Source organism: Apodemus sylvaticus, chromosome 1 (assembly GCF_947179515.1).
Source record: "Apodemus sylvaticus chromosome 1, mApoSyl1.1, whole genome shotgun sequence".
Lineage (NCBI taxonomy): Eukaryota > Metazoa > Chordata > Mammalia > Rodentia > Muridae > Apodemus > Apodemus sylvaticus.
The window spans coordinates 157,874,111-157,901,073 of NC_067472.1; the positions used below are offsets into that span (position 1 = coordinate 157,874,111).

General features: G+C 37.5%; 1 protein-coding gene across 1 annotated transcript in view; it reads right to left on the reverse strand.

Annotated features, from left to right (window-relative positions):
- Positions 1-26,963, reverse strand: part of Luzp2 (leucine zipper protein 2) — a 408,694-nt gene that overhangs the window by 170,947 nt on the left and 210,784 nt on the right. The window contains exon 5 of the mRNA XM_052161760.1: positions 23,267-23,329. Within this exon, the coding sequence (XP_052017720.1) occupies positions 23,267-23,329 (63 nt within the window). The remainder of the gene's footprint in view (positions 1-23,266; positions 23,330-26,963) is intronic.

Sequence of the window (26,963 nt, forward strand, 5' to 3'; positions counted from 1 at the left end):
GTAGAGAGGAGAGAAGAGGAAGAGGAGGAAGAGAAACAGGAAGAAGAAAAGGAGGGGATAGGAAAGTTATGGGTAGGTCATGGGAAGAGAGATTGCAATTCTCATTTCAGGAGAAATATGGGTTGCCTTAAGTTTCCAAAGCCTGGTCATGATGAAACAAGAATTTTCTACTCTCAAATGTAATGTAAATGCGTCCATTGATTTGGAGAGTAATATTATTAGGTTAAATAGTTAACTTTTAATAAACAGTTTTTAAACTTCTTACTAAAGGTGAGCCTTAATGTATAAAATAATCTAATTCTATATTCTTCAAAATATCTAGGATTGATTTCTTGATTAAAATTTCTAGTTAATATTTGAAACATGTGCTTTAGTGGGCATCAAAATTACTGTAACATTATTTAAAAAATCATGCCCAATATTAAAACTTATGAAGATGGAATTCTTTTTACATTTATTGAAGAGACTTGTTACTAGTACTATTGTCCTTCAGAACTAAATTATAAAACACTGATATAAATTCATGGATGTGTCTGTCTTTAAAATATGTTAGGGACTTAACTATAAAGAATTGATCACATTTTCATGTTATATTAAAATGTATAATTTTAAAAAGAAAGAAAAACTGCCATTTTTCAAGCTAAAACCAGTATTTGGTAAATTTTGTTGAAAAATACTTATTATTTTGCTTCCACATAAATCCTTTAATAATAATTAGAAAGTCTAATATTCTGGAATTTAAGTTTCTGTTTTGAAGCATACCAGGCTGTACCTAACACAAACCAGCAAAGACTTTGAGCAGAAAAAGAAAATGCAGCTTTTGGGTCACTGGCTAAATCAGGTACAATTGGAAGAGGGCATTCTGTTGGAGCAAAGCTGTAAGAAAACAGATTCTGTACAGAAAATTTATTTCAGAATGCAGGGAAAGGAAATTTTATGCATCAGAAAATTCTTCCATGAAAGGTTAGTGGTCCATAAATATACTCTCCAGGATAGAGGTAACATCTTGTTGCTAGGCATCTTTTTAACATCGTGTTCCAGTACCTACCCTAATTCTGGCATTAAACTCATGACTTATCTGCTTTAGCCTCTACAGAACATTGTCCATATGCAAGCGTAGGTATGAAGTAACAATTTGGCAATGTCATACATTTGCTGTTGTGTGATATTTTGTTATTTTTTAAGTGAAGTTTATCGCTTAATGGCATTCCTTGCTTCTGTGCAACTTTTGATAAGTACCCTGTATTCCAAAATTGATATCAAGAGCCTCATTGACCAGAGAACCTAGCAGATAGTTAAACAGATATTTCAATTATGTGTCAAGATAGTTACCTACAATGTATAATATTGTGGAAAAGGAGGAGTAATTCAATTTCTTGAGGATAAAGAGAAAAATAGAATAGAAAAATTTTAACTTATGCAATGAATGCTTTCAATCAGCCTAAATAAGAGAATATCCAAGAATGACTTAGCATGCATGATACAGCAAGAGATTTAGAGTATTGATCATGTCTTTTCCTTCCCACAATAAGCACTGACACAGGTACACTTTGCAAACAGCAATCTGAAGTATAGAGAAGTTCCTAAAAACCACCTTTTATCATGAAAAGTTGAATTGGGACCTGGTTGTAATATACAGCCTGTGCTCTTGACCACTGATATGGAAGCAAGGAGGAGTCTCTCACACCATATTTCAAAAACCAGAGGCTCTTAGGAACACAGAATAATTCACCATGTCTGGGTGAAGGTTCTATGTTGGTGACACTAGAATAAAGGAAAGTACAAAGATAGACTATAATACAGGATAGGAGATGAGAAAGGACCTGTGAGGTCTACAGGGGTGAATAATGAATTCTACTGCAAAACAGGACAAGAAAACTTACAAAGTGGTGGCTGCCTCTGCATAAACATCGGAGGACACACAGCCTTGGAGGCAACTTCTGTGTGAGGATTTAATTGAAGACTGTTTGAGATGGTGAAGTGATGATTGGGGAGATGATTGGGGAAGCAGACAATGTCAGCCAAATGGGAGCTGCCATTGACCACTGATATGGAAACAATGTGACACAGGTAGAGGTTATAAAAGGCACCCCCAAGAATTAATAAACAAGCTTACTGCAGTGTTCTTACATGCTCCCAGAGTCTGAGCCATTGATTCCATGCCACCTCATCCCCAACCCCTAAGGGCAAATATGGTTGGGCAGTGGGCAGTGGGCAGTCCAAGGCACAAGCAGCATCCATCTACTACTTATCATCTATCTATCATCTATCTATCTATCTATCTATCTATCTATCTATCTATCTATCTATCTATCTATCTAATCTATCTAATCTATCTATCTATCTATCTATCTATCTATCTATCTATCTATCTATCTATCTAATCTATCTATCTATCATCTATCTTTGAAATATGTCAGTCAGTATGTTGGCCTGTCTGTCTTTCACATTTGATATATAATGGTTTAGGCGTCCAGATCAGAAGACAACTCTGAAGTTGCAGAGTTGGTTATTTATTTCTACCATGTGGGTTCTACGAATTGAATTTAGGTTGCCAGTCTTTTCAGAAAGCATCTTTTCTTGCTGAACCATTTCACTGGCCATATTATCAGGTTTACAGTAAATAAGAACCTCATCTTAATCTTGTATATTTATTTATATTTTTTTGAGTCGATGTGAAGTTCATAGCAGTTTTGAACTCACGGTTCCCCTTCAGTCTCTTCAGGACTGAGATTTCAGGTTATACCATCATTATTGGTTTCATGAATATTTCAAAGATATGTGTGCATCTCAGTAATCTTGACAAAAGCTTGATATATTCAATGTACATTTCTTCGAATGTGGATGCTACTTGGCAGGCCAAATAAGACACGGGAACTATTTCGCCCTGATTCATACAAACCCACCGGAAGAATCTCACTCAACCATTTTTGTGATTCATTCTAATTGCTTTGCAGATGTTTTCTCACCGATATTAACATTGTTTCCATGGCATTTACAAAGAAACAAATTAAGCAGATGTTTAAAGGGTAAAGAGAGGCTAAGTAGCTGATTTGTGGAACAAGAAATAAGAGCCCAGTGTCTACCATTGGCTCCATGTGTGGAACTGCATCTGGCAAACTGTCTGTGACATTTAAAGGCCCAGAAGGTTGTTGCATTTGTCTAGTAGCAAACAATGAGCTCAAAGCAGAAATGGAATTTAAGATGTTATTTTCAAAACAGTGAGCTTTTTTCTTATTTGTCAGAAAAAATCCCATGTTTTGAATATTCACTGTCCAAATTTAGATTTCCTTGAGTTAACTTCCCATGATTCATCCTAATGTAATGAAAACTATGTATCATAAATTTATAGCATCAAATCCAGCAATCTAGTGTCAACTAAAGAACCATTTCTGTACCTCCAGAAGTTATTTTGCTAATAAGTCTTCAGCCACTGGGTGGTATGTGGCCTTTTCTACATTCCGTCTGCTTTATTTCATGTAGATATTCATATCCTGCGTATGCTTAAATTTCCTTTTTTCTTCCCTCCCTCCTTTTGCTTCTTAGTTTCCTTCACTCTTTTGCCTTACTTACTTTGAGCTATCAGAGTTTCTAGAGCAGCTGAAAGAAATGTAGCTAAACAGAACCTTCTAAGATGATTCTGCACCAACAGCAGAAAGGATAAAGTTGTCTTTAATAGTTACACTGGGATGTGAGGACAGAAAGTGTGGGTCAAAAAGCACTCAAGAATTAGATGTAGATGTACTATATCTGCCAAATCTCTTTTACAGTTCTTTTCTTTTCTTTTTAAAGTTATAATAATTCTATAGTTTCCTCCTTCCCCTTTCACCACTCAACCTCTCATGAAGATCTACAGGCAACTAGGGAACGCTGAGAGTAGATAAACTAGTCTTCCCCTGGGAAGAGCACACCAACAGGTTATACAATACCAAGCAGCCATCCATAAGATACACAGAAAGTAATATTATGCATATTGGGCAGATTGTACTGACATATTTAGGAATATACATGCAGCAATTGATGAAGCTCCCTTAGCTGTGTGGCGGCCATTACCAGGTATGGGAAAGCAGGGCAGGCAATGTGAGAGGTAAAATGTTTTCTAGGAATTCACATGTTCAACATTATGAACTAGCAAAGAAGCTGTAAATACCAGTACCGTTGGCTCTACCTTTAACTCTAAAATCACAATACTGGAATACAGAGGTTATCACGGATGAACAAGAACCTCAGGAATAAAACAAAGTCATGAACACAATCTGGAAACTTCTCCTTAGTACTCTTTAAAGTGAGTGCCGTCTTTACAAAGAATGGCACTTATTGCTATGAAACTTAGCTCAGAACCAATGTTCAAAGAGAAATAACTGGAGCTACAGGTCTACCTACGGCTGACACCCATAGAGTAAGGAAAGACAGGCCTTGTGGCTTTTGTTCCAGAAGCATGGCACATCATATTCAGACCTCTTGGGAGGGAGCACAGTTTCCCTGAAGAACTATTCATGACTCCTGCTTTGGTCATATACACAAGACACAGATTTCCATGCAATGAGATGCTGTAGCTCCTTGCTTATGTGGGGAAAGCATGTGTCTGCATTGCAATGTGGTCTTGAGGAGTCACAAAGAGACCTTCATTCCAAAGCCATGATTTCCTCACTGTAGAATTATAAGAAGAGAGTTCTAGATAATATGTTGAATATTTTAAAGATGCCATGTCCTCATTTGCACTTTGTATCAGTGTGACTCACTGATATAGTGGTTCCCGAAGCACCATCTCACTTCATATTAGGACACAAAAGCACAGGTACACACACAAGCACGCACACACACACACACACACACACACACACACACACACAAACACACAGACTCCATTTCCCACAAACACTCTCATATACGCTTCAAGTATATTACACCTATACATATCATACATATCACATTGACACACAAATGTATACATTACATATATATATATATACCACACCTCTGTATATTCAAACATACATATCAAACACACATTCTGTATATATACACATAACACATAAACATATAAAACATAGAAAAATTCACACACATACCATATGCACATACATACAAACATACTATATATAGAAACATACATACACAAATATCTAAATATACCACTATATTTATACTTATAACACATATACATATATATACTATGTATGCACACTCATATATATATGTATGTATATATATATATATATATATGTGTGTGTGTAAAAATTATAGTTCACTTTTTTACAATATGAAAGGGGTATAAAATATATTTTGAATTATGACTAAAATGGCTTCATTCTCAGAAAGTTACTTCTGAAGTCAGGCATGGAGATATAAGCCTATTATTAAGGAAGCTGAGGTGGGAAGCTTTGGTAGCCATCTTGTGATGTATAGTGAGACCATGTCTTAAACAACAAGTAGGGGATACATCCCAGATAAAGCCACCAAACCCAAACGTTATTGTGGATTCTGTGAAGTGTTTGCTGACAGAAGCCTGATATGGCTGATTCCCGAGAGGCTCTGGCAGAGCCTGGCAAATGAAGAAGCAGATGCAACCAACTATTGGACTGTGTATGGGGGTCCCTGATGGAGGAGTTAGAGAAGGGACTGAAGGAGCTGAGGGGGTTTGCAGCCCCCATGGAAGGAGCAACAGTGTCAACAGGCCAGATCCTCTGAAACTCCAGGGGACTGGAACACCAACCAAAGAGTACACATAGAGGGACCCATGGCTCCTGTAGCATATGCGGCCTTGTTGGACATCAGTGGGAGGAGAGGCCCTTGAGCCTGAGGGTGTTCGATGCCCCAGTGTAGGGGAATGCCAGAGCAGGAGAACAGGAGAGGGTGAGTGGGTGGAAGAGCACCCTCATAGAGGCAGGGGAGGGGGGGAATGGGTTAGGGGGTTCTTGAAGGGGAGACCTGGAAAGGGGGAAATATTTGAAATATAAATAAAAAATATCAAAAAAAAAAGAAAGAAAAAAGAAACAAGCATAAACTGCAATTCTGGTCCTGTTCATTTTTCTCCACTTCAAAAACTGCTATGTTATTTTTACACATTGTATTTCTGTCACACAGTGAAGAACTCACTAATGAAAAATATGACTTCTGCTTGTAGCTGATGGGGGGAAACAGGTCCTTGGAATTACAGGTGGCAGGCTTAGGCGAGGTGTTAAACAGAGAAGAGAACACATCTCAGGGTTCCAGAAGAACATTTGCTTGGTGGCCATTTCTAACACACTATAACACGCTAGCTCATTTGCTCAGAGACTCTACAGGGCACAGCATTCATGTCTCACACCTTATTTGAAGCCGAGGAGAATACAACTGCCCAAGCTAGAAAATGCTCATCTCTGTTCACTTAGCTGTATTTTTCACGTCCGATTTTCAAATTGGAAAAATTGTTTGAAACCAGTGTAAATGCAGACACCCTGTAAATAATAGGTCTCACAGAGACACAGGCCTGTCCGTGGAAGCCTGGCCTACAGCTCTTGCTTAGCTATGAAGGTGCACTCTCACTGCAGTGTCTTGGAGATTTATATTTTCTCTATCATAAAAATCTGCCTTAGTTGTTTTCCCAGAGGAAATGCAATGACTGCAAACCAATTATTTTTTTTCTTATCTCAAATTAGGCCATAGGACTTCTGAATTGGTACACTATTTCTGAGAAATATTTAAAAATAAAACCATTTCTTAGGTAAGGTCACCTCTCTTAAACTCCAGCCCCCTGCCTCCTTACACAATGGTTGGTTGGCATAAGTAGGAATTCAAGGACTCTTCTTTCTTTTGATTTTTTTAAAGGTGTGTGTGTGTGTGTGTGTGTGTGTGTGTGTGTGTGTGTGTGTGTGTGTAATTTTCTACCCAGATCGGGCTTTGTCCACCCAAATCTTCATCTTTCTGCACACAATTTGCAGACAGAGACTCTGCTTCATTAAATGGTGGTATAAATTTTCACCAAATAAACATTCCCATTAAAAAGAATGTTTATGGATTAGAATTCTAGAATGTCAGAGTTCTGAGAGTCTGTTGGCAGTTTACAACATTTGTCCATGTTTGCCAAGGTATGAAATTTCCTTGTAGAAATAGAGAAGAAAGAAGGACAAAGTAGTTGGGGGAGGAAAAGAAAGAGAGGGAAGGATAGAGGAAGAAAGGAAGGAAGGAAAGAAACAAGAGAGCAGGAGGGATATTATGCCCTAAACTCTTTCCTGTCATAAAAAATCACTATACAGGACACTAGTATATTAACTCTACTGTCAAGTATCAAATCCCTATACATTACTGATGCATCTACCAAGTCTCTAATACCTATATTTAGGAAGACACATAAAACCACGAAAAGGGGAAAACCTGTTATATGTCATGGAAAATTTCTTTTCTGGTCATGTAATTGTTGTGTTCTATAAGCTGCTTGAATTTTTATGGACATCTTTTCACCCTTAGATTTAGAAGACACACACAGACATATACAGTCACACACACACACACACACACACACACACACACACACACACACACACACACACAGAGAGAGAGAGAGAGAGAGAGAGAGAGAGAGAGAGAGAGAGAGGACTCATTCATCTATTTTGTTTGCTAATTCTGTTTTGCACATGATTTACTGTATTCATGAGGGTTTCTACTGAGGTTTTAACTTGGCTTGTTGGGTTTTTTAACTTCCAACATCATTCCAGTTTAAGGTTGGTTTAGTAATACTCTTTACTGGATACTATTTTCATAACTTAGATTAGCTTTCACATGTCATTCTTCACATTGCGTTTCTTCCCTTTTATTATAGCCATATTCTCTTTGAGCTGTTACATGCTTGCATGAGCAGATACCACCCCAGGGTTAGCACACCTCTTGCTGATCTTTTCCTCTGTTGTCTTCCAGTCCATTCCTCATTGTGCTACCAGTAGCTGGGGTTCAAGGTCTCGTGAAGGTGAAGTCATCCACCACTGGGCTCAGGAGGTGCAGGCCTAGACTAGGAATAGAGATCTAATAGGAGTGGGTGGCTTCCATGGTAGGAAAAGACTGGGCTTAGTCCGAAGTATAGATCCCAACCATCTCAGAGGAGCTGGGAAGTATGGCAACACACATCAAGGAGAGAATGAGTAGAAGGGTAAGTCCAAGGAAGAATTCAGTATGAGGCAGGGAGGACTGAAAAGCAGAGTTGCCTTGACATTTTCACTCAGTTCTGGGAATTTGAACAGTTTCCTTGATGGCTGATTCCATGTGAGTTCAGTGTGTCTTCTGGAGATTTGATACATATATTTATGTACATATAAAATACAAGATATTTAAAAATACTATATAAATAAGTGATAAAGACAAGACTCTGGACTTCTCTGGAGTGCACACTTCTATGGTAGCAGCATGTGGTACAAGTAGCTTCCTTCCATATGAAAACATTCTCTGTTGCTGTTTCAGAGGATGATTTTCTCGATAAGTATGAGTTTGGTTTGATGGCGTCAGACAAAGTGTCTGCTTTTGTGATAAACCTATCAGAGAGTCTGGCTCGTTACTGCTGGATAATATCTTCTCTTTGGCTTTGAGATGAAAAGACAGCAGCACTTTAGCTTTGTGAGACAGAATCAATGGAAGCTTATACAAGATGGATGCTTATAGAAATTTAATAGGGTCAAGAGCATTAAGCACAAAGGTATGGTGTGCTCTGAAATTCATTGTCGTTGCCTTGAGTCTTCCAAGGAATTCCTCAAAGACTCCATTATAAAGTAAAAACTTTTACCAAATAATAAAAATCTTTGTAATATGTATATTGATAAGAATGAACTAAATAAAAAGAAAAATAAAATGAACATGACATATTTTAAATCCACCAATGGAACATAACATTGAAAAGTACCTTATAATAGAATTTACAGAAAGCTTTGCATCTGTATTCATGAGGTCCATGGAATGTTCTTCTGCTCTACAAGACAGCATGCTAAGCGTAAATCTCTGTGACATGCGGATAGCTTATGGTTAACCCAAAGCACTGTGTAATATGAGGCCCTTTTTAATAATGCAAATTGGAAAACAATGGTGGAAATGGAAGTTTTTGTTTTCTTTTTTTTACCCATGGCTTTAGCATTTTCTTCATGACCATGCATTCATACACATGCACGGAGTTGGGGGAGTAGAATGAGGGTAAGAGCAAGAGGGAATGTGCATTTTATGAATATTTTGGTGCCCAGGGGCCACAGACTGGTAAGGAACCTTGTTCCATTCAGTGTGTGTGTATGTGTATACATGTGTGTGTGTGTGTGTGTGTATGTCTCTGTGTGTGTATGTGTCTGTGTGTGTGTGTATGTGTGTATGTCTGTGTGTTGTAACTATCAAACATAATATAAAAAATAAGAACACAGTATTGTTTTGAGACATCAATTGGGATAGATTTATGCTACCTTAATTATGATAAAATCTTCTACATGTTCATCTACACATGCACACATGCATGGAGTTGGAGAGAGGAAGTTAAAACAAGAGAAAGGGCAAGAGGGAGAGTACATTTTAAGAATATTTTGGTGCCCAGGGGCTCGAGGCTTGAGACTGGTAAGGAAACCTGTACCTCTCTCTCTCTCTCTCTCTCTCTCTCTCTCTCTCTCTCTCTCTCTCTCTGTGTGTGTGTGTGTGTGTGTGTGTATGTATGTGTGTGTGTGTTGTATGTGTGTGTGTTGTATGTGTGTGTGTGTGTTGTAATTATCAAACATAATATAAATAAATAAGGATACAGTAATGTTTTGAAACACCAATTGGGATAGATTTATCCTATTTTAATGATGATAAAATAGTCTAGATGTCTGTGCATGTTTAGATTTCTCTGAGGTTTATATAAATCTATAATTACCTTGTTAACAAACCAAATTATGATCAAATTAAAAATATTCTGACAGAAGGAGGGAGAGGAAAGGAAAGTGAGGCAACTGGTAAAGTATGTCAGTGTCTGGTTAAGTTTAAAGAGTGGAAGCATTTACAAAGGAGGTTAGAATGACTGAACTCAGAAGGGCACTGCCTGCTGTGTCACACCTGTTTGTGGTACCCAACTATGGTGACTAGGCTCAGAAGAGCCTCTATAACTATACCACACTGTTTCATGGACTACAGTTCTGGACTCTGAATTACATAGAGAAGGAAAGTTGCCCTCTGAGGTGTTTTACCAGAATTCATGAGCAAATTTGCTGTTCAGTATTGTTTTGTGTATGGTCAAGGAGTAAAGCACATCTGTATTACATATTATTCTACAACTTTGCCAGTTTACTGGCTTTGTCAGTTTTATTTTCCCCCAATCTAGACAAAGATGTCAAATATGTCTTGGAAAAATCATTTCATCTTATTTCCTTTCCATATAGGTCTGTACCAAAGACAGGGAAAACTATGATAAATACATGGGTATTGTACTAAAAAAAAATAAGTTTTATCCTGAAGAAATGGAATGTTTGCTAAGATTTCAACTAGGTCTCATAATTAGTAACAGTCCATAGAATTTGTCTTTGTTTTGTGGCTCTTTATTCAACAATGAAACACTCCCTCTTGAGGAGAAGGCAGCTCAGGAGGCTTAGGGAGCTCATAAAACTTACAAAACCCCCAAAACGCTATGCCATGATCTATGCAGCATGTAGGCTGTGCAGCATGTAGGCTGTAAGGAAACTCAGTGGAGTTTCCCCCCAAGGTAGACAGTGAATACTGGCTTTTGTGAGTCATTACCTATAATAGGTTGGGCTTTGAAATTTGCCTGAGTCACAAATTGCCCTATGATGAACTCCTCTCATATGGTCACACAAGCAACCTAGATATGGTCATTAACAACTGCTGTCTAGATTTAAACAGAATCATTTCTTTGACCTAGCTTTGTAATGACAGCCTTGTTACTAAGTCAGTCAGATCTCTACTAATTTTCCTGCTGTTACTTATGGAATACCCCAAATTTGTGTATTAGTCAGTGTTTTATTGCTGTGAAGAGACACAATTGCCATGGCAACTTCTTTAAAGAAAAGAATTTAATCAGGACTTGCTTTTGGTTTCAGAGATTAAGCCCATTGTTATCATGGTAGGAAGCATTGCAGTGTGAAAGCAGGCATGGTACTGGAGTCCTGTTTGAGAGTTCTACAGCCCGAACCACCATGCAGCAGGAAGAGGCATTGGGCCTAGCTTGGACATTTGAAACTGCAAAACCTATTCTTGCCCAGTGATATACTTCCTCCAACAAGGTTACGACTAGTCAAATATCCTATCCCTTTCACTCTCTGATGACCAAGCATTCAAATATATAAGGCTAGGTGGCCATTCTTATTCAAACCACCATATTCTACTCACTGAGCTCCACAGGCTAGTAACCTTATCTTAACACAAATATGAGTTTCAGTCCAACTTCAAATGTCCCTGTAGTCTATTACAGTATAAACACTGTTTAAGAGTACAAAGTTTAAAGCCTCTTCTGAGATTCAAGATAATCTGAATTGTAATACTTTGTAAAATCAAAACAAAAAAGCAGATCACATACTTCCAACATACAATGATACAGAATGTACGTTACCATTGGAAAAGGGAGAAAAGGAAGTTTGGTGAGGAAATAATGGACCAAAGCAAGAGAAAAAACTGCTAAGCAAACTCCAAACACATTATCCTCATATCTGATGTCAAAGTGCTCTTCAGATCTCCAACTCCTTTCAGCTTTGTTGACTGCATCACACTTATAGCTGTTGGATTCGTTCCACATTCCATTAGCAGCTTTCCGTGGCAGGTATTTTATGACTCTGCCATTATCAATATCTTGGGGGCTCCAACAAAATTCAGACTTCACTTTCACAACTTCACACAATGGCCTCTCTGAGACTACAGGAGGCATATCCCAAACACATGCCTGTCCTCAATGGCTTTTCTTAGTCATAGAGTGAGATTTCACAACTCTTGTCTAAAGATCTTGACTGTAAAGACACAACCATATATCTGAAACTCCCAGATACTTCTGTTTGCTGGGGCTGGAAAATGGCCCTAATGTTCAAATACATTCTCCCCAGCTTTCTGTTTTCTGTAGTTTCCTTCATTGTTTAAGCTTTTCTTTAATCCCATTTCACTAATTTTAATTCCTTTTCACAAATTGGGATGGTAGTTGAATGGGTCTTGCCCTAAAGTCACCATTATTTTTATTCCATTTAGCATCAGGCTTCTCTTTAAACATTTTATCTCTTGAACACCAGGTTATCTCTATTTCTTGGTGCTCTCTTTCTCTTCCAACTGAACATTTTGTAGCTGAATTTTAATCTAGTAACAAGATGCTCTGGCAAGGGATCACATTCGAAGACCTAGATCTGTGTGACCTAGCTGGGATGCAGACACACCACACACCTTTAATCCCTCTGGCTGGAAAACAGACATGCCCTTAGTACACACCTTCAATCCCAAACAATGAATCTTTTTTAGAGGAAAGATTAGTGCAGAGAGGGAGGGTGTAGTTTAGTGTATGAAGTTCAGTTGAGACCAGGCAATGAAGTAGAGTTCAGTTCAGTCAATTCACTTCAGGAAGTGGAGTTCAGTTCACTCAGTTCAGTTCAGTCAGTTAAGGCAGTAGAGTTGAGTTCAGTGAATCAGGGCAGAACAGTTCAGTTTATGAAGTTCAGTTTGGGTCAGCAGAGTAATTGAAAGCCAAGGAAACAGAGGGAGCCAGAAGATTAGAACAAATTGCCAGAGTTAGTTTGAGGCCAAGCAGAGCAATTCAGTGAGAAGCAAAAATAAGTTAGTTTGAATCAGTCAGCTTGGAGAGGATTTTGAACCAGATTTATGAGTTGATCCAGCTAGCCAGAGATTAGTGGGCGCTGGAATGGTTGAATTTATGTAGCAGTAAGCTTGTGAGATGACTATGACATCTGGTGAATAAAAGTTACATTTATAAAATTTTGTAATTTTTCTTATTCAGCTTGCTTTTATTTTCACTTTAGATCTGTATAAAAATAGCCATGTAATACAGTCAATACCACCTTTACCAGGTTGTCTTGAAATCTCCTCTGTTGATGGCATTAATGGAAAGCTCTTAGAATGAATACATACATACATACATATATATATATATGTATGTATGTATATAGGTATATATATATATATATAAAACAAACAGAGAAAGCCAAACTATTACAAGGATGGTCTTTAGATAACTTCCTAATACTCTTCTCCTCTGAAACATCTTGAGGCTGTCATCATCAATATTGCTCTCAGCACCACTGTCTTCCATTCCACCACTAATATGGCCTATTAAGCCCCCTCCAGGCATTCAACTGCTTTGATAATTCAAAGTCCTAATGTCTACTTTCCATCAACAAGAAGTATAGTAAAGCCTGACTCAGCGATACCCCACTCCCTAGTACCAATTGGGGTTTCAAAAGCCCGAGTCAGGTCCAGTGTCTTACTCTCTCTTCCTGTTGTGGATCTGGATACAACTCTTAGTTACTTCGCTAGCACTATAATCATTTCTGCCTGCATGCTCCCATGTCTCCAGCCAAGATGACAGTGGACTAAATGTCTGTAATTGTAAGTTATCTACCAGTCAAATACTTTCTTTTGTAAGAGTTACTTTGGCTATGGTGTCTCAACACAGCAATAGGATGCTGACTAAAACAATTGGGCAACAAAAGAAACACCTTCTGTGGTCCTAGAAGAAAACAAAACAAAGTTTAGAAATAATTTGGTTAAAAGAGTATAGAATAAGAAGGAACACATAGTCAATGGATCTTCATAATCTAATCCAGAAACATTAATTCCAATAGAGAGTTAATCAGTGAGAAGGAAGGATTTCTATTATGCATGGGTTTTACAAGGTTACAAGTTATCTTAAATTGTGGCTTAATGGATTTTTATTTTTGTGTAGTAAAAAAATAATTTCATGATATTGAAATCAAGTTTTCATTGCAAGTGGTCTGCATAGTATTTTTGTATTTGTGATCTATAAGCTTTTTTCTTTAACATTTCACACATGATGTTCATTAATCTGTTCTTCTGCAATGGAAGACACACTCCTTCTAACTTCTTAGGTTTTCTGGATCAAATTTTGCATGCATCTTCTTTTCTTAAATCTCTAATAGGCCCTGTCTTCAGGCAGTGCAGAAGGCCAGCTGTGCACACGGAGGCCAGCTGCAAGGAGGCAGCTTACACTGGTGAGTCCATCCAGACCCACAGAGCTGAGGATCCAGTCCAGAGTCCTCTGGCTGTAGCCTTCTGGTCTTCACTTCTGGATCAGGAATAGCCTGGGCCATGGTGCCCCATCTCCAGGCAGTGCAGAAGGCCTGCTGTGTACCCTGAGGCTGGCTGTGAGGAGGCAGCTTGCACGGGTGAGTCCTGCATTGACAACAGGACCAACTAACACCAGTGAGAAATAGAGGTTAAAAGGCAAACGTAGGAACGTTACTAACAGAAATCAAGGCAATATTGCAGCATCTGAACCCAATTCTCCATTAACAGCAAGTCCTGGATACCCCAACACACCAGATAAACAAGATTTGTATTTAAAATCACTGGTCATGATGCAGTTACAGGAACACATGAAGAACATAAATAAATCTCTTAAAAATTTCAGGAGAAAATGGATGAGAAGTTAGAAGCCCTTACAAGGAAAACACAAAATCATTAAAAGAAATTCAGGAGAATATGGGTCAAAAGATAGAAGCCAATAAGGAGGAAATGCAAAAATCACTAAAAGAAATACAGGAGAACTTTGGTCAATAGGCTGAGGTCATGAAATAGAAAACATAAAAATCTCTTAAAGAATTATAGGAAAACACAAACAAGCAAGTGAAGGAACTGAGCAAAAACATCCAGTATCTAAAAACAGAAGTAGAAACAACTAAGAAATCACAAAGGGAGACAACTTTGGAGATAGAAAACCTTGGGAAGAAATCAGGGGTCATAGATGCAAATATCAACAACGGAATACAAGAGATAGAAGAAAGAATCTCAGATGTCGAAGATACCATAGAAACCACGGACTCAACAGTCAAAGAAAATGCAAAATGCAAAAATCTTATAAACCAAAACATCCAGGAAATCCAGGACACAATGAGAAGGCCAAACCTAAGGATTATAGTCATAGATGAGAGTGAAGATTTACAACTTAAAGGGCCAGCAAATATTTTCAATAAAATTATGGAAGAAAACATCCCTAATCTAAAAAGAGAGAAGCCCATGAATATACAAGAAGCCTACAGAACTCCAAACAGACTGGACCAGAACAGAAATACCTCCCATTACATCATAATTGAATCTCGAAATGTACTAAACAAAGAATATTAAAGGCACTAAGAGAAAAAGACCAAGTAACATATAAAGGAAGACCTATCAGAATTACACCAGACTTTTCATCAGAGACCATGAAAGCTAGAAGATCCTGGGCAGATCTCATGCAGACTCTAAGAGATCACAAATGCCAGACAAAACTACTATACCCAGCAAAACTCTCAATCGTCATAGATGGAGAAACCAGATATTCCATGACAAAACCAAGTTTATCCAATATCTTACCACAAACCCAGCCCTACAAAGGATAATAGGAGAAAAACACCAACAAAAGGAGGGAAACTTCACCCTGGAAAAAGCAAGATAGTCCCCTTCTTTCATCAAATTCAAAAGATAACCAATCAAATATGAAAAATAACATAAAAAATGACAGGATGTAATAATCACTATTACTTAATATCTCTTAACATCAATGGATTAAATTCCCCAATAAAAAGACATAGACTAATGGACTGGATATGTAAACAGGACCCTACATATTGCTGCATACAGGAAACACACCTTAGTGTCAAAGACAAACAGTACCTTAGAATACATTTTACAAGCAAATGGTCTCAGGAAACAAGCCAGAGTAACCATTCTAATATCAGAGAAAATTGACTTTCAACCTAAAGTCATCAAAAGAGACACTGAGGAACACTTCTTGCTGGTCAAAGAAACAACACACCAAGAAGAACTCTCAATCCTGAACATCTATGCGCCAAATGCAAGGGCACCCTCATTCATAAAAGAAACTCTACTAAATCTCAAAGCACACATTGCACTTAACACAATAATTGTGAGTGACTTCAACACTGCACTTTCCTCAATGGATCAATGGGGAAAACGGAAACTAAATAGGGACACAGTGAAACTAATTGAAGCTTTGGACAAATTAGATTTAATATATATAAAACATTTCACCCTAAAGCAAAAGAATATACCTTTTTCTCAGCACCTCATTGTACCTTCTCCAAAATTGACCATATAATTGGTCACAAGGCAGACCTCAACAAATATAAGAAGTTGGAACTAATGCCATGCCTCCTATCAGATCACTATGGAGTAAAAGTGATCGTCAATAGCAACAAAAACAACAGAAAACCCACATACACGTGGAAACTGAACACTACTCTACTCAGTGACAACTTGGCCAAAGAAGAAATAAAGAAAGAAATCAGAGACTTTTTAGAATTTAATGAAAATGAAGACACAACATACCCAAATCTATGGGACACAATGAAAGCAGTGCTAAGAGGAAAATTCATAGCCCTGAGTGCCTCCAAAAAGAAAATGAAGAGAGCATACACTAGCAGCTTAACAACACACCTGAAAGCCCTAGAACAAAAAGAAGCCAAATCACCCAGGGGGAGTAGAAGGTAGGAACTCATCGAACTCAGGGCTAAAATCAATCAAGTAGAAACAAAGAGAACCATACAAAAGTTCAACAAAACCAGGAGCTGGTTCTTTGAGAAAATCAACAAGATAGATAAAACCTTAGCCAGACTAACCAAAGGACACAGAGACATTATCCAGATTGACAAAATTAGAAATGAAAAGGGAGATATAACAACAGAAACTGAGGAAATTCAAAAAAATATCAGATCCTACTACAGAGGCCTATACTCAACACAACTGGAGAATCTGGAGAAAATGGACAGTTTCCTAGACAGATATCTAACACCAAAATTAAATCAGGATCAAATAGATCATCTAAACAGTCCCATAACCCCCAAAGAAATAAAAGGGGTCATAGAAAGTCTCCCAACCCAAAAAGCATGGAACCAGATGGCTTCAGTGCAGAAATCTATCAGACCTTCAAAGAAGACCTAACACTAATACTCTTCAAACTGTTCCACAAAAGAGAAACAGAAGGAACACTACCCAGCTCGTTCTATGTAGCCACAATTATGCTGATACCAAAACCACACAAAGATCCAACAATGAAAGAGAACTTCAGGCCAATTTCCCTTATGAATATAGATGCAAAAATACTAAATAAAATTCTTGCCAACTGAATCCAAGAACACATCAAAACAATCATCCGCCACGATCAAGTGAGCTTTATCCCAGGGATGCAGGGATGGATAGATTTCCTTATGGAAATCTATCAATGCAATTCACTACATAAACAAAGTCAAAGAAAAAACCCATATGATCATTTCATTAGATGCTGAAAAAACATTTGACAAAATTCAGCATCCTTTCATGCTAAAAGTCTTGGAAAGAACAGGAATTTAAGGCCCATACCTAAGCATAGTTAAAAGAATGTACAGCAAATTGGTAGCCAACATCAAACTAAATGGAGAGAAACTTGAAGCATTCCCACTAAAATCAGGGACTAGATAAGGCTGCCCCTCTCTCCATATCTTTTCAATATAGTACTTGAAGTTCTAGCTAGAGCAATTAGATAACATAAGGAGGTCAAAGGGATACAAATTGGAAAGGAAGAAGTCAAATTATCACTATTTGCAGATGATATGATAGTATTCTTAAGTGACCAAAAAAACCCCACCAGAGAACTCCTACAGCTGATAAACAACTTCAGCAAAGAGGCTGGTTATGAAATCAAATCAAGCAAATCAGTTGCCTTCCTATACTCAAAGAATAAGCAGGCTGAGAATGAAGTTAGGGAAATGACACCCTGCACAATAGCCACAAACAATATCAAATATATTGGTGTGACTCTAACCAAACAATTGAAAGATCTATACAACAAGAACTTCAGGTCTCTGAAGAAGGAAATCAAAGAAGACCTCAGAAAATGGAAAAATCTTCCATGCTCGTCGATTGGCAGGATTAATATAGTTAAAATGGCCATCTTGCCAAAAGCAATATACAGATTCAACACAATCCCCATCAAAATCCCAACTCAGTTTTTCACAGAGTTAGAAAAAGCAATTCTCAAATTCATCTGGAATACCAAAAAACCCAGGATAGCTAAAACTATTCTCAACAGTAAAAGAACTTCTGGGGGAATCAGTATCCCAGACCTCAAGCTATACTACAGAGCAGTAGTCTTAAAAACTACATGGCATTGGCACAGTGACAGACAAGTGGATCAATGGAATAGAATTGAAGACCTAGAAATGAATCCACACACCTATGGTCACTTGATCTTCGACAAAGGAGCCGAAAAATTCCAGTGGAAAAAAGCCTTTTCAACAAATGGTGCTGGTTCAACTGGAGGTCAGCATGCAGAAGAATGAGAATCGATCCATTCTTATCTCCTTGTACTAAGCTCAACAACAAATGGATCAAGGACCTCCACATAAAGCCAGACACTCTGAAGATAATAGAAAAGAAACTGGAGAAAACCCTTGAGAACATGGGCACAAGGGAAAAGTTCCTGAACAGAACACCAATAGCTCATGCTCCATAGAATTGACAAATGGGACCTCATAAAACTACAAAGTTTCTGTAAGGCAAAGGTCATTGTCAAAAGGACAAAACAGCAACCAACAAATTGGGAAAAGATCTTCTCCAATCCTATATCCTATAGAGAGCTAATATCCAATATATGCAAAGAACTCAAGAAGTTAGACCCCAGGGAACCAAATAACCCTATTAAAAAATAGAGTACAGATCTAAACAAAGAATTTTCACCTGACGAATATCAGATAGCTGAGAAGCACCTTAAGAAATGCTCAACATTATTAGTCATTAGGGAAATGCAAATCAAAATAACCCTGAGATTTCACCTTACACCAGTCAGAATGGCTAAGGTTAAAAACTCAGGAGACAACAGGTGTTGGCGAGGACGTGAAGAAACAGGAACATTCCTCCACTGTTGGTAGGATTGTAAGATGGTACAACCACTTTGGAAATCAGTCTGGCGGTTCCTCAGAAAACTGGACATGACACTTCTGGAGAACCCTGCTATACCTCTCCTGGGCATATACCTAAAGGATTCCCCGGCATGCAATAAGGACACGTGCTCCACTATGTTCATAGCAGCCTTATTTATAATAGTCAGAAGCTGGAAAGAACCCAGATGTCCCTCAGTGGAGGAATGGATACAGAAAATGTGGTATATTTACACAATGGAATAGTATTCAGCAATTAAAAACAATGAATTCATGAATTTTTTAGGCAAATGGTTGGAACTGGAAAGTATCATCCAAAGCAAGGTATCCCAAATACAAAAGAATACACATGGAATGCAATCATTGATAAGTGAATATTAATTATCCTAGAAACTCTGAATACTGAAGACACAATTAACATATCAAATGATTCCCATGAAGAAGGAAGAAGAGGGCCTTGATCCTGGAAAGGTTTGATCCAGCATTGTAGGGGAGTACCAGGACAGAGAAAAGGGAGGGGGAATGATAGGAGAATGGATGGAGAGAAGGGGACTTATGGGACATGTGGGGAGGGGGGAACTGGGAAAGGGGAAAGCATTTGGAATGTAAACAAAGAATATAGAAAATAAAAATTATATATACAAAAAATCTCTAATAATTTGTAATCCCTTAACTCTCCTGTATTTAGTCATTGTACTTGAGGAAAGAGTGACTAAGATTCCACTAAAAGGGTAAAACCTGACATTATTATGGGTGCTATGATGTGTTTACAGACAGGCGCCTTGAATGGCTGTCCTGAGAGACCCAACCAGTAGCTGACTGAGACAGATGCACATACTTACAGCCAGCCATTGGACTGAGGTCTGGGATCCCTATGGAGAATTTAGGGGAAGGACTGAAGAGGCTGAAGGGGAAGGGAACCCCCGTAGGAAGAACAGTAGTCTCAACTAACCCCGGACCCCTGGGAGCTCCCAGAGTCGGATACACCAACCAGGCAACATACACATACACAGGCCAGTCTGAGCATCCCCCACAAATGTGTGTGTAAATAAATAAAATGACTAAAAAACCCTCTTCAAACTAAAATAAAGGAATTTATATATATATATGCTGCTTTTCTGTGATACACAGATTCACAGAGGTTTGTGGCAGGGGGGATAGTACTACAAGGGAGTGAGAAAACCTGGAAGACCAAACTGAAAGCAGCTTTCCATCTTTTTTTAAGGCACAAAAAGTTGGAGGCGATTGTCTGAAGTTCCTCGCCACCACTGATGTACAGAAAACAAATATATGAAAGAGACATACAACAGGAAGAGTACAGACTCCTAACTTACTTAGAATGAGGAGCAGTGCTAACAAAGACACAGAGATTCAGTCTGTTCTGCTTGAGTCGGGAATTGCAAATTAGTAATCTATGGTTTACTCTCTGAGGTCTGGAGTTTACCATGGAAAGGAGTTTGAAAGTTAGGAGGTGACAGAAGTGTCAATGTTTTTTCCAGATGTATTTTCTTTGATAACTCTGGTATTCTCTGTAATGAACCCTTCTTTCTCAAGGGAAATCTATTCGGTTTAAGTTGAATGAACCCTACAGAACCTTAGGACAGAAATGTGAATAAGACACAGCTAACTAATTAAACTATCCATTTTCTTGGGTGCATTGATCGCTGCAGGCATGTCGGTAATTTAGAATCTTGGAGATTTCTGTTAGAACAAGCCGTGGAAATTCTTATTACTCCCTGGTTCTATGGTGGGAGATGTGAAGTGGGTAGCTGGGACTTTTGCTTGGTTTGAAAAGGAACTCCAGAGGACATGGAGGATGTCTATGAACAAAGGAAAAAGGCCACATATACTTTGGTATTTTTATTTACGTAGTTTTGGTGGCTTAAGTCAATGCTTGTGCAAAGTCCAACAGATTGTTGAGTCAAGTGCCTCAAAATCTAATGACCATAATGACTGTAACTGCTTACCTTTGGGGAGGGATTTTCAAGGTCCAAGTGCCCAATATGAATTGTTTTCATATGTTCAAAAGTACTAACAATTCAAAGTAGATGAAAGGTAATGTGGCTTTAACAAAGGACAGAATCCAAGGTTTCGTGTTTACTTTTCCATGGACAATTATAGGCATACACATCCATCAGATAAGAAAAAAATCATGCAGATATGGCTGTGAACACAGATGGATTTCCAAATGTATAGATTCCAAAATTTTACAAACGCAAGTCTCTCACTGGACTTTTCCATAATAATTCCCATTGTAAAATTAGTTGCTCACAACATGAATTTGTTTCTGGTGTCTAATGCAGATTGTAAACTTTCCTGAGAGAGGGAATCAGCATTTTCCCCTTATCTTAACCAAGTCAAAACACTATGCCCTTGCCAGATGGAAAGTTCTTCGCGATAGTGTGTGTGATAGAGGCAGTTTTCAGATTTATGTTTCTGTGTATTTATTCCACTTTGGCCATTTCAATCACATTGCCTTTACAGAAGAGCCTCTTACCACAGATACTTCCAGCCTTGATTCAAAGAGCAAAACACACTCTTTTCTAATTAGCTTGCTTGAAATTGCACCAAGCAACAACAAACCACCAAAATTTAACACTTTTTTCACTTGAATAATAACTAGAAATCATTTTATTTACAAGAAACAAGTCATTGTTTGCTGGTGGTTGGCAAACAACATAAATTCAAATTCCTCATTTCTTTCCAAAGATACCCAGACTTATACTCAATAATATTTCTTTTTTTATTCGATATAATTTATTTACATTTCAAATGATTTCTCCTTTTCTAGCCCCCCACTCCCCGAAAGTCCCATAAGTCCCCTTCTCTTCCCCTGTCCTCCCACCCACCCGTTCCCACCTATTAAAAGCTGCTAAACTTCTGTCATCCAGCCACTTTAATACCGAAACAAGTGAAATAGTTAAGACTAACAATTCTGTACTCATATCCATGTGAAAACTCAGAATGTCAACTAATTTAGAATGAAAATGTATGCACATATAATTAATTATAACCAAACAATATCATAAAAGAGTAGAGTAGTTACTAAAGCTAAGTCATGGATTTTTATATACAAGGAAGATAATAAATAAAGACTGTAGACAAAGAGGAGAGTCCCTATGAAGGCACAAGCAGGAACTGGAGTGGTATACTCTAAATCAGAGAATGTCCTGGAAGGCCATGAGGCAGCAAATGCTATGAGGAAACAGGCAGTGATTATGTCCCAAACCTTCAGGCAGTCTTGAACTACACTGATTTATTTTATGACACATTGCCTCCAGATCTTTGAGGCATCTAAGTTCTGCTTGGTCAAGGTAGCTCAAGAGATTTAAGGGCATGATTCATCGGATGCTTTAAACGTTATGTACAAATTATGCATAATAACGTGCCCATCAAAAGACACCCCAAGAGTGGAAAGCCACCATGAATAAAGTTAAAATGCTGCGAGGAAATATTATTAAAATATCCCAATCACATTTTTGACTCAGGTTATGAGTCATCAGTTTTGAGGCAAAACTTACAATCTATTCATCTACAGGCACTATGGGAATCTATTGGGAATAGTGACCTGAAGCGCTCCATCACATTATGAAATACCTTATCCCCTCCACAGTACTGTGCTCACTGAGGCAAGAAGATGGAATGATTACCTTAGAGAGATTTACAGCCACATACTTACAGAGTTGTCCTGAAATGGGCTTTCTTTAATTTACTAGAATTTTCTCTATAACAGTTTTCAATGGCATTTTTTCTTTTCTTTTCTTTTCCGTTTTTTTTTTTTTTTGCTGTTAAATTAATTCATAGGCTCCTTTTAAGAAACTTAAACTTGTTTGTTTAAAAATAAATATTTACATGTCTCATTTCTTATCATTTTAGGACAAGTAGAAAGATGGTAATCATTGACTGGGGCTTCTCTGTATGTAGAGATTGACAAATTAAAAGTAGGCTTTAATATTCATACCTACAGAGAGTTTCCAATTATCTTGAAAAATAAAAATCAATGAAATGAAATTCCTTTTATTTCCTAAGCTCATTGCTGCTATGAAGTAGTAACTCTTAGCATTATTTTTCTTCTTTTTTAGTGTGCAACAAGATCAACTTGGAATTAAAATTCTCAAATGTCTGGTAAATTCCTATTTGCATTTTTCTGTGTATTCTTTGATTAATGTACAATTATTGGGTAACATGAAAATTACCTCATTCTGTAAGTCACGGATCATCTTGGTCTTTCTTTCCACTTCAGTCTTCAAGAAATTAATCTGAAAATAAATAAAATATTATAGATGCATGTTCTCAATTCATTATCATTGTTTTTGCTTTATGTCATTTTGAGTATACTAAAATTATTATGATGTTAATAAAAATATTGATAAAGGATTAAAGTCTTCAATAACAAAAACCTTCGTTTCCTTCATCTTTGTTCAATTTGTTAATTATATATTATTAAGAAAAGCATGCTTATTGAATTAAAAATTGTGTAAGTTTTCAAAAACAATTTTATTGTAGTAAAATGTATTCAAGTTTATTTAACTCAATTTCAGTTATCTACATTATTTTAATTAATTATGAAAGCAATTAAGTTTGGGTTACTGATACAATAAAATCAATCAAGGTGATGAAGACTACAGTAACTGCTATAATTTCAAATATAGTGGATTAAATAATTTGGGTTCCTACAAATAGAAGAACAGGCTAATACTAAGCTTTACCCTCTACATCCATCCTTTCCTGACATTTCCAGTATCATATTTTTCAGGTAGTGTGTATGAGAACCTCACAGCACCATAAACAGTATCCCAAATTTTGACTGCGAAATATAGTAATATCTATTATCTTTTCTATTGTCTTTCAGCTAAGGCTCCCATAGAGAATCAGTTGCTCTGTAGCTCAGGCACATGGATGATGCTATTGACCACCATTTAGGTTGTGATAATTCAAATATGCTCAGATGATTAGCAAGAAAAGAGGTTTCAGAGATGCTAAATGAAGTCAGCATATAGAGATACCTGATAGAATGGTCATATAGATGATGGAGGTATAAGAATGATTCATGTGGAGTCTCTAATATCTTCAAGAGCTGAAACAACTATACTATATTCTAGAAGCTTCATTAGGTAGAGAATTCAAGGCCATTGGTAAAAAAAAAGAATTACCTGGAAGGTAATGGTGCTATTTAAAGTTCTTTATGTCTGCAGATACTGATGGACAGATTTTACAACTAGTTCTACATAAGTATTTTGTTGGCAACAAAAACTTTAAATCATGAAATAGCAATCCTAGTTCCATAGATATGTTTTTCACTGATGCCAAACCCTCATATATTGATATTTAGTTTGTTTGTGATAGCTAAATTTCACACTGATTAGGAATAGACTGAAACAGATTCCAGTATCAAACCTATAATTCTTTAAATACTCCACACAGACATAAAATCTTGAGAATATAAAATTCAAACATATTCAGAATATTTAACATATTAGCATTTTGAGATCAGTGGCTTAGAATCCCAGCAGGACTTAACTTCCCTGAAGAAATAAGCATTCCTAGTATTTACTTCATTAATGGTTTCCAGAGAAAAGATACCAAGCATTTGCAAGAACAGTGCTTCTTTATACTGCTGAGAATAAAAGCTTTGAGGCAGGTCTTACTTTAGAATTATGTCTCATCCAGGACAAGTTAAGCCATAAAAGTTAACACGAGTCATGAAATGCATCCAAATACCATTAATATATTTAATTGTCATGGTCATACCTACTAGTTTGTCATCCCTGCTGTCTGCCAGGTTTTGGCAGGGCAAAACTAGAGCTTAATGATTTCCCACTGAAACATGCATGCAGAGAAAAAACAAATCCTCATGTCTTCATGAAAAGTGTGTTAGAAAATGATTGCATCAAGGTGGATCTACTGATCAAATAACATGAATTTTCAGAAATATATTTTCTTGCACATTTGATAACTGAATTAACAAATTTGTTATTGTGTTTCACAGAATTTTATTTTGGAGTAGAAAAAAAAAGAACTTCACCATTGCAACACTTCGGGGAGAAGGCAGAGAGAAAAATGTACAATTTTTCATCTGAATAAAAAGGGTATAATTTAAAATTCAATCAAGGTCACCATAAAAATGTATCATCCCTTTAGATCTCAAGTAGATATCTCAAGTACCCAAGAGAGTCACCTATAAGCTCATCTTGGAGGGAGTTTCTAGATAGGTTTTATGGAGAAAGATCCAGCCTGAATGTGGGTTGCAGAACCCTATGAGTTGAATAAATAACGAAAAACTGAAACACAGATGGTTGAAAAGAACTTAAGAAATGTTCAGCTCCTTAGTCATCAGGGAAATGCAAATCAAAATTACCTTTAGGTATTATCTTGTAATGGTCAGAATGGCCAAGGTAAATAAAACAAATAATAGTTTTTTCTGGTAAAGATGTGGGAGACTGGGTGCACATTGCTGGTGGGAGTATGTACTGGCTAGTTTTGTGTGTCAACTTGACACAGGCTGCAGTTATCACAGAGAAAGAAGTTTCAGTTGGGGAAGTGCCTCCATGAGATCCAGCTCTGGGGCATTTTCTCAATTAGTGATCAAGGAGGAGGGCCCCTTGTGGGTGGTACCACCTTTGGGCTGGTGATCTTGGGTTCTATAAGAGAGCAAGCTGAGCAAGCCAGGGGAAGCAAGCCGGTAAGAAACATCCCTCCATGGCCTCTGCATCAGCTCCTGATTCCTAACGTGCTTGAGCTCCAGTCCTGACTTCCTTTAGTGATAAACTGCAACGTGGGAGTGTAAGCTCAATAAACCCTTTCCTCCCCAACTTGCTTCTTGGTCATGATGTTTGTGCAGGAATAGAAACCCTGACTAAGACAGAGTGCAAACTTATACAGACATTATGGAAATCAGTGTGGATGTTTCAGAAAGATGGTAATTAACCTACATCAAGGCCAAACTATACCACTCTTGAGAACATGCCCAACAGGCTCTAAATCTTACTATAGGGATACTTGCTCAACCATGTTCATTTCTGCTCTATTCATAATAATCAGAAATCAGAAACAGCCTATATATCTGTATTACCTTGGGTTTTATTGCTATGAAAAGACACCATGACTAAGGCAACTCTCATAAAGAAATACATTGAATTGGTGCTGACTTACAGTTTTAGATGTTCATTCAATTATTGTCATGGTGAGAGGCATGGCATTGTGCAGACAGACTTACTGGCTGGAGGAACCAAAATTTCTATATGTTTATCCAAAGGCACAAGGAGGAGACTATCTCTACCAGGCAGCCAAGAGGAAACTATATTCCATATTGGATGGAGCCTAAGTATCGGAGACCTCAAAGCCCACCTATATAGTGACACACTACCTCCAACAAAGCCATATCTCCTTTAGTAAAGCCACACCTCCTAAGAGTGACACTCTCAGGGCCAAGTATTCAAACACATGAATCTGTGGGGACCAACCTTATTCAAACCACTACAATGTCCTTCAATGGAAGAATGAATAAAGAAAATGTAGTATATTTATACAATAGAATATTACTTAAGTGTTATGAAATCATGACATTCTCAGATAAAAGGGTTGAATTGGAAAAAAATCATCCTGAGTGAGGCAACTCAGGTCCAAACTGACAATTTGGTATGTGTTTAATTATATGTGAATTTTAGCTGTTGAGTTCTACAAGTAGGCTACAATCCATATAAACATAAAGGTAGATTTAGGAAGTGGTATGTTGTCAAGGTAGGTTACCATAGGAAATGCATATAGAATAGATAGTTACAGAAGAATGGTAGAGGGTATCCATGGAATGGGAGGGCAAAGTTACAGAAGAATGGTAGAGGGTATCCATGGAATGGGAGGGCAAAACAGGGAGGAAGAAGAGGGAGATGAATG